We start from the raw sequence: 18721 nt of genomic DNA on the forward strand, positions 1-18721 counted from the left end.
CTAGTGGATTGTCTTTGACAATGGTAAACATATTTCTAAGAAAGCTACATAAACAATTTTTATAAAAGCTCTCTTCACTATTGTTTCCTTACATAACAAGAATGCTTTGTTTACCACAGTATTTGATGCACAAACCTATTGTAACTAAACCAGTAACAGACCCTAAATTTTGGTTCATATTAGTCCATATTTATGGGTATAATTTCGCAAATATTGGCCCAATATTTTCTACAGTATTCTATTACTTTGGCTGAGCAGCACTGTGCAGAACGAGTACATAATAATGCACAATAAAACCTCAATGGACCTTACAAAACAATGAGACAGTTCTGTGGACTAATGCAGTTTCCTTCCTAAGAAAACAGATGTTGAAGAGATGAGGGTATGCTCATATTCAATTTTTGTCGGAGGTACTAGGGAAGAGTGAAGAAGGAAGAAATAATGTGTTTGTCTTTACAAGCTGAGATAACTTTAAGGCCCAAGAACCAGTGTATATTTTCTGGAGTTAGTTTTTCTAATTTTAATGTGTCTAGTGAAATTGTTTGGCAGTGTGTTTTCTTCTGGAACAAATGGGAAAGGGGGATTAAAAGTAGTGTTTATGTACAAAAAAGTCAGTTTTTTCAATTTTCTTAATTTAAAACTCCCATCAGTTGCAAGCTATAATTATTTTGCCAACTAAAAATCATTCATCAGAAGGGTCTTAGCTCAGAGGATAAGTATTTATGACACTGCAATAGATACCACACGAATGTTAGGCATTTTATCCAAATTTGAGATAAAGCAATTCCTTTTACAAGTAGAGTCATTTATCACAATGTTTTTGTATCAAATATCTGATGCCAGTTCCATCATTGTATTTAATGGATATCGATGGAGCAGCAAGCCAATTCACCATACCATAGGGAACTAGAGCAAATGATTTTTTAAAATTAAGGTTATCTGCACACACCCACTTCACATAATAACTAAGTGGATGTACGCCAAGTATTAACATGGGCTCCACACCTGAACAAAGGAATTTCTCATGTATAAAGTGAACTGAACATATTGATTTAATCAGTTTGGCCTCCAGCCACACTGTGATAAGCAGTCAGGCAGCGCAGACAGGAAATCTTAGCCTGAGTTTCAAATGAGCACGTACCAAAGTAAGTTATTTCTGAAGTTTCATTTAATAAAAAAAACAAAAAAGCATGTGCAACATACACTCCCTCCACATACACACTTCTTTACAGAAAAACATACTACTTTTTAAACAGTTAGCTCCAAATATTAAATACAAAAACCTCAAGGGGCCAATGCAAAACCATCAAATGCTGTAGGTTGGAGGGGGGGGGGGGGGCGGAGGGGTGGAGAGAAGGGTATAGTAATTCTAGGTACCAGAATGATAAGCAAAAGAAGGCTGCACTTATCCAATCTGCAGTCCAAGAATTTAAAACAAAATAAAATAAAGGAAGACAAGAAAATGCAATTTGTTTTTCTCAGCTGGCCCTTAGCCTACAACAAACCTAAAGAAATTAAACATTAAGATTTTTTTGTCCTAGGTTTATGATTATCTACAAATTTAAAAATTTTTAAAAATGTATTTATAGAGCCTTCTTGAATGTCTCGTCCATGTATTTTTCCTTAAAAAAACACCCAAAACCAAGACATCACTTAGTTTTAAATGGCCTAGAAAAAAACGCAAATATTTGCTGATGCAAGAATATGAAAGTCAGGAAACAGAAGCAAGTTTTGAATATTGTCCATCATGTGTTAGCAAATGCAGAGCTAGGAAGGGTTAAGTACATTTTCTGTGCATAGCATTAGTATTATGAACCTTTCCTTCCTGTCGCCCTGACTTACACAAGCTTTCCTAGCAACATGCAAATCCTCTCTAGCATAGTAAGGCTCAAAACAAACAGCATTTTAAAGTGTAAAAATGTTAGTTATGTTTTTACTATTTGTTTTCCACCTTTGATACACAGACAGAATGGAATCCAAGGTAGAGTTAGCTCTTCACATAGCCAGTCTCCTTTCAGATTTCCAAGCCACCAGAAGTGTAATTTTAGTTTCAACTATTTTTTCCTTAGACTCACCCTTCATGCTTTTATTATTTAATTTTTGCATAAAATGCCTGTTATAATACCAACACTGTGCATGTGTAACAGCACTTCCCCAAATGCTATACAGCATGTGGTCTTAGATCTCACACTGTACCCAAGACATGTTGAGTCACAACTTCCTAGTTACGTATTGCTTGCTTTTATTATCTTCTAACATTGTGCTTATGCATTTTATAATCAGACAGATATCCAAGAAATTAAAGAAAAACGTTCCCAGTACCAGAAAAGCTAGCCCTCCCAATTTCTCATTTTAACTAAGCACTGATGTTTAGAATCACACGCAATCTAAAAAAATACTCAGCAAATTCATTTTTTTAATAAATGGATATTTAAAATGAAAACAGGGTATGTCAAAAAGGTTTCACTTGCTCCTACTATTGTCTGTTAAACAAATCATTTCTACAGAATTACAAACAAGACCAACTCAAATGCCTTGCTTTCCCTAGACATCCCTGGACCTCCCCCATCTCCTCACTAAACAGTTTATGAGTTTTCTCAAGACACTGGGCTGGCTTAAGTGGCATCCTCGATCAGGCAGCCTCCCTCTCCTTTATAAACACATTTGTAGGATTACGATCACACAGAAATCAAGGTTTAGAAGTTGTTTCAGGAAGTCTGGACTTGAAAGCTGGCTATTCACTTCCACGACTCTTAAGACTAAGGACATCCACCCTTTAAGCCCTGAAGCAACTTCACAGACTTGATTTCTGTGCCATAGTAATCCAGGAAATAGTTTTCTGTGTAAACTTGAGCATGAGGGTATGTCTACGCTACAGTGGCACACATACGGCACTGCAGCTGTGCCACTGTAGTGTAGATGATTCCTACAGTGATGGAAAGAGTTTTTCTACTGATGTAGGCAACCCACCTTTACAAGAGGCAGTAGCTAGGTCACCTTAAAAATTCCAGCTGAGTCTACAAGGGGGTTAGGTTGACAGCATTGCATGGGGCACAAAATTTTTCAAAGCCCTAAACAATGTAACGGGGTCAATCTAATTTTTAGGTGTAGACCAGGCCTGAGACTTCTGACAAACCAAAACTATGTTTTCTATCATAAAGAACCTACTTTAATTGTTTGTTCACCTTTTGAAACAGCTTAGCTATTGTGGTTTTTCAATCTAAGTAAAACCGATATGGGAATATCATAGCTCAACGTGCAAATGACAGACTGTATTCAGAAGACAAAAATCTATTGTGGAGAGAGACAGAAAAACTGACAGAGCCAACTGAGTTATGGTTAAAATTTCTTTTATTTCAGTATAGGAGATCCTGAACTGAAGATTTATGTTTTGGCCCGAACTGTTAAACTGGGTATGTTATTCTCTAAATATATTGTGCCATAAGTGTACACGGTACTATGATAGTAAAAAGTCTAGGACATGTTTCACCTTTTATCATTAGCAGTGCTTGAAGTTTCAGATAAGGTATGCATTGCTGAATATTCCTGGAATATAAACAACAACTATGGAACTTTATTTAATATTATTGATTCCATACAGGTATTCAAGACACCATGGTGATGGATGCGGAATAAAAACCTACATTATGTGAACATGTTATAAACAGAATCTCAACTTTTGGAAGTCCAAAGAGCTTACAAGATGAGAATAATACATGAGAAATTCAATTTTCTATTTAAAAAACGTGTTGCCAAAGAACAACATTCAAGCTTAGAACTTTCTCATGTGAACGTGAAAGCATCCAAATAAAGCAGTAAGGTATGGCAGGCAACGCAGATCTCTTCAGTTACTGCAGGCCTTGGGTGATGTTAAGTAGTAAAAGACTAAAATTCTGTTACTTGCAATGATCTCCCATTTCAGATGTTTATTGGTGGCATGAAATAGGGAAAAAAAATATCAAAAAGTTAATCCCTCCCCCCCCCAACATTTCTTGCTAATGTGCACAGGACAAAGACAAGAAAAACTCCAGTAGACATTGGATTTGCAGGTTGTGGAGGGCCTCCAATGATTTTTCATTTTGGTTTATTCTTAAATATTGTTTTGCAGAGGGGATTATCTAGGATAGCTAGAAAAAACAGTGCTAGAAATACAGATTTTAGTTTTCCAGGCCTGCAAGAACAGCTTGAACTACTTTTCTTTAGCACAGTAATTTCTTCAAAATCCTGTGAACTCATTTCTCCCTATCCTCTGGGATCTCTCCTCCTAAGATAGTATCTTTATATGTTTTTAATCATTGCATTTTGAGGATTCTATCTGTATACTGTAGTAAAATTAGACTGCTGTGTAGATAAATGGAATTGAAGTGGTGTTTTAATTATAAGTTGCACATGTTTTATTGGGATTGTCTTCTTAATCAAATATCTTACCTTGTCTTAAGATTTCTCCATTGTGTGCGTATTTGCTAACACCAGTAAAAACAGATGATATAACAAATCTGCCACAAATTGATAGTGACAGAATTATTTACTGTATGCAAAAACAGTACAACTTGAAGTCGATGTTTTGGAACATTATGTCATTCTAAACATTATATGTTGTAGTTATGAACAGAGACCCACCTTGTTTGATACTGCGTGTTAATTAAGTTAAGAGTTTTCTCCATAAGAGGACAAAGAATTTACTATGCAGTATTAATATAATACCGTTAAACTCCTTGCATGGGAAAAACCCTTTCATGAGTTTCTTTAAAATGCTATGTGATGGCCAACTCAATTCATTGTTCCCATGTGTGTGAAATGACAGCCTGGCTAAGAACTTAGAATACGTTAAGTCCCATACTTCTTACGCTTTTTTCCATGTCAACGTTTGGGAATGTACCTATACCTTAAACTGCATGAAGATGATACTTTATCTGTTTTGAAATATTAAAAAAAGTCTACCCATTTTACTGAATGTAATCTATATCCATCAAATTTGATTGAAATGTTGAAAAAAGGTATGCCTCATTGCAAACACATTGAAAGATGTGTGCCAATAATCTACCAGTCCTAGGGGCCTGGAGCTTAAAACAAAAAACAAAACGGTTGCACTCTAAGGGAACCAACATGCAATACATAAAAATTTACCCATCTACTCCATTTTTTATGTAAAGAACCAAAAAGTAAAACTAAACACCACTTGTTTTATCCTCTAAAAAGAGATCAATGACATAACTACATGTCTTCTCATAAAGATCATGAAACTTTCATGGTGTTATACCAGTTTGTTCTATATAATATACAAGACTTTTCTCATTCTTTATAGCCTTGCAGTGTTACAATAAAATTCTAATTCTATTCCACAATAGGTAATTCGTTAAGACTTTCACTTCAAAAATAACATTTCATATGGGATATAAAGACAAACATTTCTGATGCAAAGTGCATATACAGAAAATTAACTACTTCTCTCTCAAATTAGATTCACCAGTAGTTTTATTTCTGAGGTGTTGATCTACATTAACAACTACAAAAGAATTAAAAACTAAGTTTCATCTGGTGATGCAGCCTAAGATTTTCAAAAGTGACTAGTGATTTTGGGTGCTCAACTTAAGACACCTTGAAGGGCCTGATCTTTCAAAAGTCTAAGCATCTATTCTCTGAAAAATCAAAACCCTTTAAGGTATTTCAAGTTAGGTACCCAAAGTCACTATTAACTTGAAAATATTGGACTTAATTGATTATTCATGTGAATTTTATACAGAATTTTTTAAAAGTCCCTTTTAATATAACTAGTTTATTTTCCCTTGTTTTAAACTAAAATACTTCCTTCATAAAAATTAGTAGCAATGAAGACAAATGTAAGAGGGCTCAATGCAGCTTCCAACAATCCCAGAAAAGTATCTTGTTGTATTTGAATCTGGTCCCGTCCTGGAATCAATCTACAGTCATTTACTGAAAAGAGCAAGAAGGCCAGAATTTTTTCCACATTGCACTGTGAATGTGTGTGCATACGTAAGCAGGGTATGTGTTATTTTTCTCATCCACCTTAAAAGACAATGTCTAACTCAACACTTTAAGCTATAAAAGTGACCACAAAAAATATAAAGCAGATCAAATATATTTAATATAAAAGAATTGCATCCTATCAATTAGCTTTGCACCACTCTCACATAAAAACGAATATCACTTTGCTTAATCACCTCATCTTTTGTTTTATATTTATTTTTAAACGCTCCCTTTCTTTTACCAACCAGGAGATTTTTCTGTTGATTAACACCCTTAGGCCACATGTCTACATTGCCAAACATGCAACCGCTAAAGTAATATTACACATTTTTTTTAAACCACCCACAAGATCCGAAGTTTATTTACATCTTATTTTGTTTCACAGAAGAATCACTAATAAATTCAAAAGCAAATGCCTAGCATGTTTTCCTTTTTTACTGGCATAATAGCTATCACCATAGAAAACTCACTAGGCTAAATCCTTAGTTGGTATAAGTTAAAGTCAGTGATGATTTACACCAGGTAAGGACACAGCACATGACCGACTATTATTCTGAAGTCTCCATTGTTTGTGAAAAATTTAAGTAATGTTAAGTTGTCAAATTTCTTTTCAACCTCGCTTAGAAAACATTAAAATAATTCACTTCCTTGTTTGCAAACCTGTATTGTGTAAGCACAACTCTGGCAATAGTGTGTATTGCTCTTCCTCCTTTCCTCTTATCTCATTTGCACTGCATAGTGCAGAGTTTGCAGCGGAGATTTCAGAGAGGTTCCAACTCAGCCCATGAGCTTGCACAATTTGGCTCACAATCACTTGTAGGTGGAAACAGAATTTGACCCTAGGTTTTCTTAAGTCCTAAAACAACTGAGCCTTTGAAAAAAGATCTCTGGACAGTGAATTTTTTTAATTGATATTTAGAAATCAGAGAACATGTCTTCCCAGATTACAACATCAAGAGACGTACATTTTAAACCAAACAGATTGACAATTTCCTCCTTACGTGGATTTGGTTGACAAGTCAAATTCCACAAACACATATAGCATTAGGCAGAAAGCCTCAACAGTTGCCCCAAAAAAGTGGAAAGCTTAAGCCAAAAGAAGGAAATCAGCTGATTCAGATAAAGATGAGAACTAGTATTACCTAGGCATTCCTTCCTGAGGGTTGTTGTGTTTTTTGGTTGCTGTTTGTTTGTCGTTATTGTGTGTGGTTTTTTTTTTTTTTTTTGGGGGGGGGGGGGGAAATGACATTTTTGAAGTCATAGTAACTATACACAGCAGTTAATGTGCAATCATTCCAATTTGTAAAAATAAGCCATTTACAGAAAACAGTCTAGATATTACATTATATTGCACTCATGATGGTATCTGAGCACCTTAGATTTTCAACAAAACAGTGAAATGGGAGAAGTGAAAGGAACTGCAGCTTGAAGTCCTATTGCCTTGCAAACAAAACACTAATTCTCTACTTTGACTAACCTAAAACCTTCATGATTTTTTTTAACATTTGACTTTTTAATATGAACTTCTGAGGTTGCCTATGTTTGTTCCTGCTAAGTGTTTGGAACCCCCTTTAGAACAGCGTGCATAGGTTTTTCTCATGCTACCATTCTTTGGCTGTTTTAACAGTACAGATGACCGGTAGAATGGATTCCATTTATTGTATATGAATATACACTTAATTTATTGTATGTCAATTGAGAGAGTTACAATACCAAATAGGCAGACCTAAGACTATGATAAGTAAATATCAAAAAGATACATCCTTCACTGCCTGTTTAAGTATGCTGGAGATTAAGTTATTTGCACCACAGAAATAGTACCCAATTGAACAGATAGAAAAAGATTGAGAGAATAAAGGCCACTGCTCAGAAAACTGTCCAAGACTGGTGTAGACCAAATACAGAGGATCAAGAAACTTACTTCAATATAAAACCTATGGCAACATGACAGTTTTGTTACACAATGTAATTAACATAGTTGACACTTAAAATAAAATCCATGGAAGAAAAAACACAACACACTGGCATTTTACTTTGCTTCTAAGAGAGGGTTACAATTCAAAAACTTTTTTGGTAAATACATTTAAAAAACACAATATCCGAGTCCCTAAGTGGACGTTTGTTACAATAAATGAATTTGCAATACACACACTAACAGGTTTTACAGAGGCCAGAACTGTAACTCATCTAGGAGCAAGGTTAGAGAATTTAATCTGTCATTTTTTTTTTGTTCTGTGTTTTTAAAAAAAGATTTACACCTGATACTTTTTGTAACTATATGGCTGTGTGTGAACACCACTTTTTTTTTACCTCATTCTCAGTTAAGGAAGCTGAAGGAGATGAACTCTTGCTAAAACCAAGAGTTGAAGATTCTGCTGCTGAAGCCCGATTTCGCTTCTTCAGTGGTTTACATGCATCAGACAGATTTTTCGTTGCTGTAAAATAATTTTGGTTTACAAAGTGAAGTTTGGAACTTTAAAACGTTATCTCCCTGAAGCCATTTAAAATATTCCCTCAGATAAGGGAAGGAATTGTGTAGGTATGTCTTCTGGGCGCCTACGTAGTACTGAGTAAGCAGTGCACAATTAAGTTTTTGAAATAATGATGCGTTTTGAAGACTCAAGAGATCTCCAATTAAACAAATATGTACTAAAAATATTGTTAAAAATTTCCCAAAGAGCTTGCTAAATATTTTTAAATTACAATACTCTGTAATTTATGACTTTTTAAAAAGAGATGTAACACTAATTTGCTCAAACACTACATTAGAAGGCCTACATGATCTCAGCAAAATCAGATTCACTTTGTTAACATCCCCTTTTAAAAAAGTTATTTTTAAAGGAACTGGATGCTTACACTAAAAATAGCAACAATACTACGTATATTAGTTTAGATCTTTTTGCAGTGTATTAACACTTTTGAAACTGAATGTAAGAATTAAATACATGTGTTCTTGTGTTTCTTATAAAAAAGTTACCTTAAACATGTGCATGATTAACAAATCTGATCAATGAACCATTTAGCACACAAGATTGTTTTACAACTCCCTCTCAACTCTCCACATTGCCTCCCATCAACCAATTGTTATAAAGAAGTTCTTGAATCACACATGAATTTAAGTTTGATGGTCACTATTTACTATATACATTTATTTTATTGGATAAATGTAAAATTAATCATGCATTTGAACAGCAAGGTTTATATTGCTACTTTACAATATCAATGGGCAACAGTTTTAATTTGATGCCATCAAATGGTGAACTTCAGAACTGCTGCTTTAAATCAGCAATACACAATTTCAATCAAATATAGTACTGCAAAATGCTGGCAGTGCAGAAAAGAGTGCAACCCCTCAAAATGGGGTTTAATGAATATAACTCAATATGGCTTCAGCAAAGTTTAGATGGCTGTCTCAGACAACCTGTTTAGTTTAAATGATTTAACTGAAAAAGTTAATTAAAACTTATTCTGACCACATTACCTGACTGGTTCTTTTGTGAAGAGAAGGTTTCTGTGACCTTTGTTTTTGCTGTTTTGTCATTGCTTGTCTCCCTCTGTCACAAAATAAAAATAAAAAAGAAAAAAGAAAAAAAACTCCTAATTTATGAGTGATTGGATAAAGGTGGCAATTACTTTTGGATTTCTGTTATTAGAAAGACAATGTCTTTGCAAACATCCTGGTCTATATTGTAATGTAATTCAGCTATGGTAAGTTTCCATTTTAGGCATGTTTATTTTTTATAAACCACCAATTGCAGAGGCTATAAAACTGTCAAACAAAAACAAAAAAAACCCAACTTGATATTCAATGTCTAACCTATCCATCTGAAACTGAAATATGAACCCCTGCATGAAAAGGAAAATGCTATATGAAGACAAAGCATTTCAGTCAGCTTTAATATTCTTTTGTCCAAACTGGTCAAGTTAAAACCTTTACATTACTAACGTAACTGCAGCAGAAATATATAAATTTGAGGATCAACCCTGAACTGAATTTTAAGTCTCGGATACTTGTTATCAACGTCACTACTTGTACCAGTGTCATTTTTTTGCACTGTTATTGTTAAAGGTTGTGCCAGCATTTCCATTATAAAATACTATTTTCAATGGAATATTGATATTGCATAAATTTGTGTCAGACTGAAACTTGTCAAATATTTTAGGCCAAGAAGTATTTTGAGAAATTTGGGAACTTACATTCAGCTGTTTGACTGTGGACATTGCACCTGGTCAAAAATAGGGCACCTCCCTTAATTACTTAAGCAACAGGGATTGCCATGAATATCTTAACTACGAGCTATGGATCCACTGAGGTAGTAAATCATGCAAATAGTAGCCAACGTTGCTTAACCTTAAATTGATGCAGATCTGATCAACAAGACGGGCATTATGGAAGGACCCAACTGCAAATATATTTTGATTTTCTAAAGGAAGCTTAAGTATTTATTGATTTTCCTCAGTCAATCCATTGTTGAGCTGGTAAACTTTTGTAGAATACCTCAACGCCAGACTACAGAGGAAGAAGTGGCCCTGCTGGATCAAAAAACCCACCTTAATGGAAACCAATAGCAGTTTTGCCTATCCATAAGCCATATTCTTTGCTGAATAAGTTAGCCTGTGTTTACATAAACTTCTTATCACTGAGACAACTAGAAGCTATAGTTCCATCAGGTTCATAAATATCTTGATGTATTTTTTAATAAGATGATTGAGGATCCATGGTCTGATTCACTCTTCACTGAAAGTGTCCTTGCTTGTGTTACATATTTATGCTCCTTTAATGCAGCTCCCATTGTGCCGATGTGATTTCTATATGCGCCATAAGTTACAAACTGTTCAGACAGAATCTATGAATATGTATTATTACCTAATCATTTTGTTCTATAACATTTAATTTCATAAAGAATAATTAAGGGCACAGAATAGCAATAGCAACACACTGCTCCTTCGCAAGGAGCAAAGGTTCATGATCATTCCCAAAGCTTCTTACTCCCCAGGACAGAGGATATTAAAAATCTGCCACTGAGTTTAAACTAAAGAACGGGAAGTGCAGCTTCAATGCTCTTCACCACTCCATAGGTGGATGACAGCTAAGTGATCTTTAAATTGTTTATGGTGATAAAGTGGACAGCTGGAACTACTCTAGGTTTCTAAGAGGAAACGGGTAAAAGGCGATTCATACAAAGTAATAAGAAAGCAACCATTCTGCTATGTCTGAGACCTTCTGGAGCTAAAGGCATAACAAGAGCATTCACGTATGTATTCAGGGCTCCCAAATTACTTACTAAACACTGGATCACAATGCCCCTTCCCCCAGGGGATTCACAACGCTATTTTACAGTAAGTCTTCATATACTATATTACTAAGGCCTGATCTGGAAAACACTTACATACGTGCTTATGTTTTCATAAGATTAGTCCTACAGAGTTTGCTTGGTCTACCCACATGCAAAAAGTTAAGCACACGCCTAAAAGTTTGCAAAGTATGGGCTCACTGTTATGAACAGAATCCCTAGTGATCTAGGCAAGTCTATAAAAGAAGTTATTCACCTTGTGTCGTAAAGATGGTTCTTCGAGATGTGTCCCCCAATGGGTGCTCCACCGTAGGTGTGTCTGTGTCCCTACAGTGGAGCACCCATATGGACACTACTCAAAGAAGAAGGAGAATGATCTAATTCTGACAAACAAGCTAGAGACTGAAGAGGAGCGAGTTAAAGGCCTGCTATCTGAACAACAAGTTGTTAAATTTAGAAATTGCAGTGTATATATAACAGATTGGAGTTCAGGACACCATGCCAGCCTAAACTGCTTTATAGGTTTAAATTTGATTCTTAGAAGTGTTTATTTGTACTTTATTTATTTTTAAGGACACAGTCTTTGATTCAGACAAATGGTGGTAACATTCACACATACATCTCTACATTTTGACACACAGAAAAGGGATGAAATTGTAAAGCAAGAAAACCAGTGGGCAGAGCCTTTGCCCATGGGAATTGAATTCTATTAGTATATTTTTTCAGCTAGGTTCAAATAACTAGTAAGGACCTTTTTTCAGATGTCTCCACCTCAACACTAAATTAACAAAATCTTTTTAACAAGTGCATCCAAACAGACATTTTTACAGTTGCTTCATTTGATGCAGTTAAAAACCAGTAAATATTAAATCCTGAAAATGGAAATGCTGACAAACTTAACTATGGCAGAGTGATTGGTGCTGCTATAATTGACTTAAACAAACCAATGATATAATTACCTTCCGATTATTCTGTTTATCCATCCTGAGTCTTTTCCTAGGTGCTTCCTGAACTTCAAAATCTTCTGAAGGTTCCTTTGTCCTCTTTTTTTGGTTTCTTTTATTTCCATGTAAGTTACCTTGGGGTGGGGGATGGGGGAAACTTACATGAAAAAAATCTAAAGCTCACTTCGAAATTATCTTAAACTGATCTAAATTATATTTCTTTTAAATTATTTTAAAAAAAGATTAAAAATGTTAACAAATTTGATTAACCCCTTGATGCCTAGGGTCCAGTTTTTATTACTGAATGCTAGTTCTAAAATGTATCCAAACTCCCAATTGCTAAATAATCAACTTATTTAGTAAGACAGATCCATCTGCATAAGCACTAGTCTAAAATCTGAATATGTAATTTTCCACATTTGTGTCCTATCAAATAAAAGAGCTGTTCTATAAAGCTATAACTGTGCTTTACCACTGAACAAAAGTTTTTAATGTCTTCCTCATTCTTTTATTAAGTTTTCCCAAGGATATAGATACAGGTACTGGAGACTGAAGACATCCATTAAGGGGCCTCTGTCAGAGACAGGATATCACCCATCATATGGACCATTGGCCTTTTCTTGCATGGCAATTCCTATCTTTAAACATACAAGTGTATAGAAGGCCTTAAAAACTCCATTATACTTCTGTTTTGTGAACCAAAACCTTAAAGAAGATTTAATAAGATTACTTAACTTATTGTACATGAATTCTTTACATCATAATTCATTTGATTAATTTCAATGTAAAGCTCAAACACAAAAGGTCAGTGACTGGTCTACATAGCCACTTACTAAGTTTAGTTATCTACCTTTTTGAGGTACAGTTGGTATGATAATGGCTTAGAAAGAGGTCTGGTTCATTTATGATGCATGATGGGACCTAGTACACTTACTCTTAACATTGACCCTCCAGTTGAGAGACCACATTGCATGTTTAACATGGAGAAATTACAGAGTCCCAGACCATAAATTTATTATCTAAAAATCTTTTGCAAAAGTACCATTTTAAATTTGCTCTACAGCCAGAAGTGTTCTGTTTCAATGGGAACTGATTTCTGATAAATATTTCAAATAAAGGCAGGCAACCTTAAAAATAAAAATAGTTGTCAAATTGGGTTTTTTTCTATATCCAATTGATTTAGGACTTTTTTATTATCTTAAATTCAAAGCAGCTCTGAATCTGCAAATTTAAATTAAAATGGCTCCAGGAGAACCTGCTATTTACAAAAAGCCAGCATTAAAAAACAAAACAAAACAAAAAACCCAATACGTTTTCTGGTAAGGTCTGGATGGGGGAACGATTGAACTGACATGTTTTCATTTATAGAGAACTGAAAACGTACACAAAGATATGTACTAGCAACACCTGGTACAGGTACAATTCCAATTACATTTCTTGCAATATGACACTGAGGAAGTTGAACAAAATTCAGTACTACAGTGTTTAGATATTTAATTTGGGATCCATTAAAACTCTAAAGTTAAAGACGACAACATCTGAGAAGAAATAAAGAGGTTATGATACGTGGGTGATTACATAAAAGGTACACTCAGTAGCTACTTATAATGATGAACTAATTGCACATAACACAAATTTCAATTACTTCTGGATCTTGATCTCCTTTTAGGTGAGTCTTGAAACACTTTACGTTTGGCCTCTCCAATATTCTTCAATGATGAACCTTGAGAGATACAGAATGTTGTTGTTGTTTTGTTTTTTTTAAAAAAGGATATCCAAATATTTGACACTTAAAATTGTTAAAAACTTCGTGAATTTTCCACAAAATGTTATTTCACACACAAAGATAACAAAACTGACTGCCATTTTTATACATTTTTTTTTTTCAAATCTGACGATCTTTCACACACTCCCTCTCATTCTTGTCACTGCCCAAAGCAGCACCTGGTAGCTTCAAATACTTCCACAACAGGCCTTCCTATAGTGCTGTAAAACACTATGTATACCAGACATTTATAACTGGACTGAGAAGGGTCAAGAAAATGCCACACACCCTCCATTCTTCCTTCTCAAGGAAGCTACTCCAAAGAACTCAAATTATCATATCAAAATTCTAAATAAACTGTTGTTTATCAAGACCATGAATCTTAGTTAACAGCAAAAAAGTTATGTTGCAATTTCTTATGCTGTCCTAAAAGCTTTGCAGTACACCACAATAAAATGCCAAAATGGAAGAAAGGTTTAGAATAAAGTTTGGAACACTTGCTTCCTGAGCTAATGAATGTTATGAGGTAACACTTTTTTTAAAATGTGTGTGTGTGTGTACATATATAAAGAAAGGACAGTACTGGTTATATTTTATAAACCACTTCTTAAACTATTCTTAAGAACTAACCCATACGTTTACATTAACAAAAATGCCTGATTTTCCCATTCCCACCACCCACATTTAGTGGGCAGTGAAGATAATGGCAACTGCTTATGGGCAGAAGAAGAAGGAGAAACCACCAATCTCTAAACAATAGAATGTTTACATATAACAACTTTGTAGAACAATGAGCAAGGAATGTAGACTTCATGGATTGCTTTTATTGTAACCATTGGCATTCTTTTCCTATTGGCACAAACACCAAGAATTAAAACCAGAAAACAATGATAGCTGTTTTCCCTACAGGTCTCAAATATGTGCTTAGTTTAACATCACTATGTATATCAAATTTAGTTAGAGTACACTAGCACAGTTTTACGTTTACCAGAGTCTTCTTCAGATTTGGGAGAGGTCACTATGGCAAACTTTGTGTTATAGCGAGCTTTCTGTTTTTCACTAAGCATGTTCCACTGCGATTCAAGCAGTTCTTCAATCTCCTCACTTGAAGCATCTGGATGTTCAGCAACCACCTGTTTATGCAAAAATGGGGCATACATTAAAGAGATAAACATTAAAAGAGTGCTGTACATACTTGTATTATTCTAATACAGTGGTTCAATACATAGAAACCCACTTCAAATTTCTACTATATTCATAAAGAACTACTACAGTACAGATTGGAAGATTCCCTACATATCCCATTTATCCCTAAAAATAAGGTTTTAGCAACACAGATTTCAGCAGCATGAATTATAAAGTACAGTAAATAATTCTAAAAAAATAACTTGGACCCCTTTTAACATTCAGAATACTGAGTATGGACGAACCACATCATTGAAAAAAATCCTTGTAATTTCATAGTTAGCAAAATTTAAATAAATACCACAATAAAAAATTAGGTGAACACTACTGGAATAAACAAGTGATGGCCTTCATAGATTCCACTAAAGTAATTAGAAGTATTTAGAAGTAGTTTGGCAGATAGATTAATTATTATACGTGCTGGCAATAATTTAGTTAACATTTTCCAAGACCACTTTACATATTTTAGATTACATTCTGTATTTTCTTTTTATACTTTGTTTAATCTAATCAAGTATGAAGAAGCCCAAGTGTGGCAGGCATCCTTAGGATACAAAAACATTTGAGTTTTAAGCATAGTGGCCCTGATTTGATCGTATACTCTTGGAAAGTAAGGTAGCATAGAGAAGTCTGTTTAACAAAAATGGAAAAGCGGATACTAAATTTAAAAGCTTAAAAATATTAAATGGGATACTAAAGTGAAATCGAATATGTGGTTTAAAATCATGCAAGTCTTCTGGTCTACAGATCTGGAGAACTGAATCATAACCACCTTCAGATGTTCTAGACTGAGTACTATTCATCCTCCCAAATCCCAGCTATCACTGGTCCGAGGAGGCATCCCTCAAAAGCACCACACACACTAGGAGACACCCGAAGGCTAGGCCCCTAAAACCACATTCTCCAACAGTAAAATCACTAAAATGGAGAAGGAAACAACAACCCAAATTTTCTGCTGATGAACACAAGATCAACCACCAATAAAACCAGCACCATTCATTTCAATAAAGCACCCAGCCTTGCTTACATCACTAAGATTTGGTTCAATGTCACTTCTAACCCTATCCTAACATACCCAACCCCACAGCATATACCAGTGTTTCGCAGCCCCAAAGGGGCTGCAAGCTGGTTTCAGGGCCCCATGGGGCCCTGCAGCTGAAACCTAGAGCCCTAAGCCCCAGTGCTCTCGCAGGGCTGAAAGCTCCGAGCCGCGGTGCCACTCATGGGGCTAAAGCTCTAAGCCCCCCAACCTGTGGGGCTAAAGCTGGGAGCCCCGAGAGACAGAAGCCCCTGAGCTCCCAACTCCACAGGGTTAATGCCCCAAGCCCTCCTCCTTGCTCAGTGGCTGAAGTCCAGAGCCCTGAGGGCACCCCGCCCTGTGGCTGAAGCTAGGAGCCCCAAATCCCCCGCCCCGGCAGCTGAAGCCCAGAGACTGGGCCCTGGAGTTTCTATAGCATGTGGGGGGCCCCTCAAAACAAAAACAAACAAAAGGTTGAGAACCCCTGCTCTATACAACCCAGGACAAAGACAGACACTGGTGGAGGTGGGGGGGGGGGGGGGGGGGGGAGAGAGAAGAGTAGCAGTCCTGTTTCCCAACCATCTCAGTTACAGAAGACATCCCACCCAAGACAAAAATATTTATCCCATCCAAGACAAAAATATTTGAGTGCATCTATATGATCTATGAGGAAAAGGACAACACTCACTTAGGGTGCTTAGTGGTGTACAGAGGTCCACATAGAAACCTTCTCAACTTCCTGGAAGAACTCAGAATGACTGCCCAATAGTACTGGAATCTCCCTAATTCCTTGTCCTGTTATTTCAATCTCCATATATAGAATGCAAGTTATACAATAGTACATGGCTTACATGAAAACCATGGGATTGTCCCGGAAGTTTCTGCACCTACACATGCAACTAGACACAGGTTTAAACCTATCTTCAGCTCAGGAGTAGATATGGGAGACGTTGCCAACGTTTCACTTTCCTGGTCTCACCACCACCTCATCAAGGCAAAGATCAGAGCCTTCCTTCCTACCCATTAGCACAGTGAACAACCCAAGCTTGTCCACTCCCAGAGACTCTCCAGGTTTTCAAATTAACCTAAAAGAATAAGCCACACAAATACAAGGCCAAAGCGTCAATGAGTTAGCACAGCAGTCCAATCACATGATATCCATTACTACTGATACCAGCCCACACCCCCTGAGATAATTAAGGTTCACAAAATCAAGTGCAGAAGCAGAAAGAGTGCCAGCAGCACAAAGCACATTCTGAATCCATTTGCCAGCAGCACAAATCACTCCTACAGGAATGCACCACTGCAATAAAGGATACAAAACAAGTATGAAATTCCTCCGCAATTGACCCAGCAGAGCTATGTCCAGCACAGCTATTCTCTGTTCTGAACAAGCCCTCATCAACCCAAACTGCATAGGCCACACATCAGACCCAAGCATGGGCTGCTCTTCAGAGCTGTCAGCATATTTCATTATGAGATCAACTGAACATGTATGGTGATAATCAGTAACAAGAATTCCACCCCAGATCAGAGAGTATCATCGGCCAAATCACCCTTACTGAGTTTGGCCTCCCTACATATGCCAAAACTCAAGCAGCCCCGGAAAGTTTTAGAGCCACAATTCGTGAATGAGATCCATGCCCCTCCCTTCTAGTAAAAACCAGCATAGAATAACTATGCCCACTACCAATGGAAATAGTCAATGCCTCCCTTTCAGAGAAGCCCACCTATCAAACTCCTTGAAAAACACAAATAGGTGGCCCAATATTCAAGCAGACATCACTTGACCTTGCAGTTTACTCCAACTACTGTCCAATCCCTGGGCACAATAATTGAGGGCCAATTTCACAAAGCAGAAAACAATTATGAGCTAATTCAGCTGGAAAGAAGAATTTAATAAAAAACTTGAGTGATAATTGGGAATCACGTAAGAATACCTTATTAGTTGCACAAAAAGCCACAATCCCACTAGGTTGTGCTGGTTACAAAAAATGAACCTGGTTTAGAGAGAAAGCAAAGGCAGCTATAAAAAGTAATATATAAGACATGGAAGAAAGGGGAAGTTGATAGTAATCAATATAATTCTGAAGTTAGGAATTGCAGAAAATGACAAGGAAGCAAAGGGAGACAAGGAGAAATTAATGGCCAAAGTTAAGGACAACAAGGTGTTTTTGTTTTGTTTTTTAAAATATATTAGGAACAAGAAGAATGGTATTGATCCATTACTAGATGGAAATGGTAGAATGATCAGTAGTAATGCAGAAAAGACAGAAATATTTCTGGTTTGTATTTGGGGAAAAACATAGTATAGCCTCATCATATGGTGATGAGAACACTCTTGATTCCACTGTTATTTCTGGAGGATGTTAAACAGAAACTACTAAAGTTGGACATTTTTAATAAGCTGGTCCAGATAACTTGCATTCAAGGGTTTTAAAGGAGCTGGCTGAGTAGCTCGCTGGATCATTAATGCTGATTTTCAGTAAGTTTTGGAGCACTGGGGAAGATCTAGAAGACTGGAAGA

At 36.0% G+C, this 18721-nt stretch overlaps 1 protein-coding gene across 4 annotated transcripts in view; it reads right to left on the reverse strand.

Moving 5' to 3' along the window:
- NSD2 (nuclear receptor binding SET domain protein 2) overlaps positions 1–18721 on the reverse strand; it is a 150738-nt gene that overhangs the window by 59377 nt on the left and 72640 nt on the right. For all 4 annotated transcript variants that reach the window (XM_048849101.2, XM_048849102.2, XM_075128104.1 and 1 more), the window contains exons 6-10: positions 14980–15124; positions 13872–13949; positions 12242–12360; positions 9470–9542; positions 8299–8423 (exon numbers count right to left, since the gene is read on the reverse strand). In XM_048849101.2, coding sequence (XP_048705058.1) covers positions 8299–8423; positions 9470–9542; positions 12242–12360; positions 13872–13949; positions 14980–15124 — 540 coding nt within the window. The remainder of the gene's footprint in view (positions 1–8298; positions 8424–9469; positions 9543–12241; positions 12361–13871; positions 13950–14979; positions 15125–18721) is intronic.

The sequence above is a fragment of the Caretta caretta genome, chromosome 4 (assembly GCF_965140235.1).
Source record: "Caretta caretta isolate rCarCar2 chromosome 4, rCarCar1.hap1, whole genome shotgun sequence".
In the NCBI taxonomy this organism is placed as follows: domain Eukaryota; kingdom Metazoa; phylum Chordata; order Testudines; family Cheloniidae; genus Caretta; species Caretta caretta.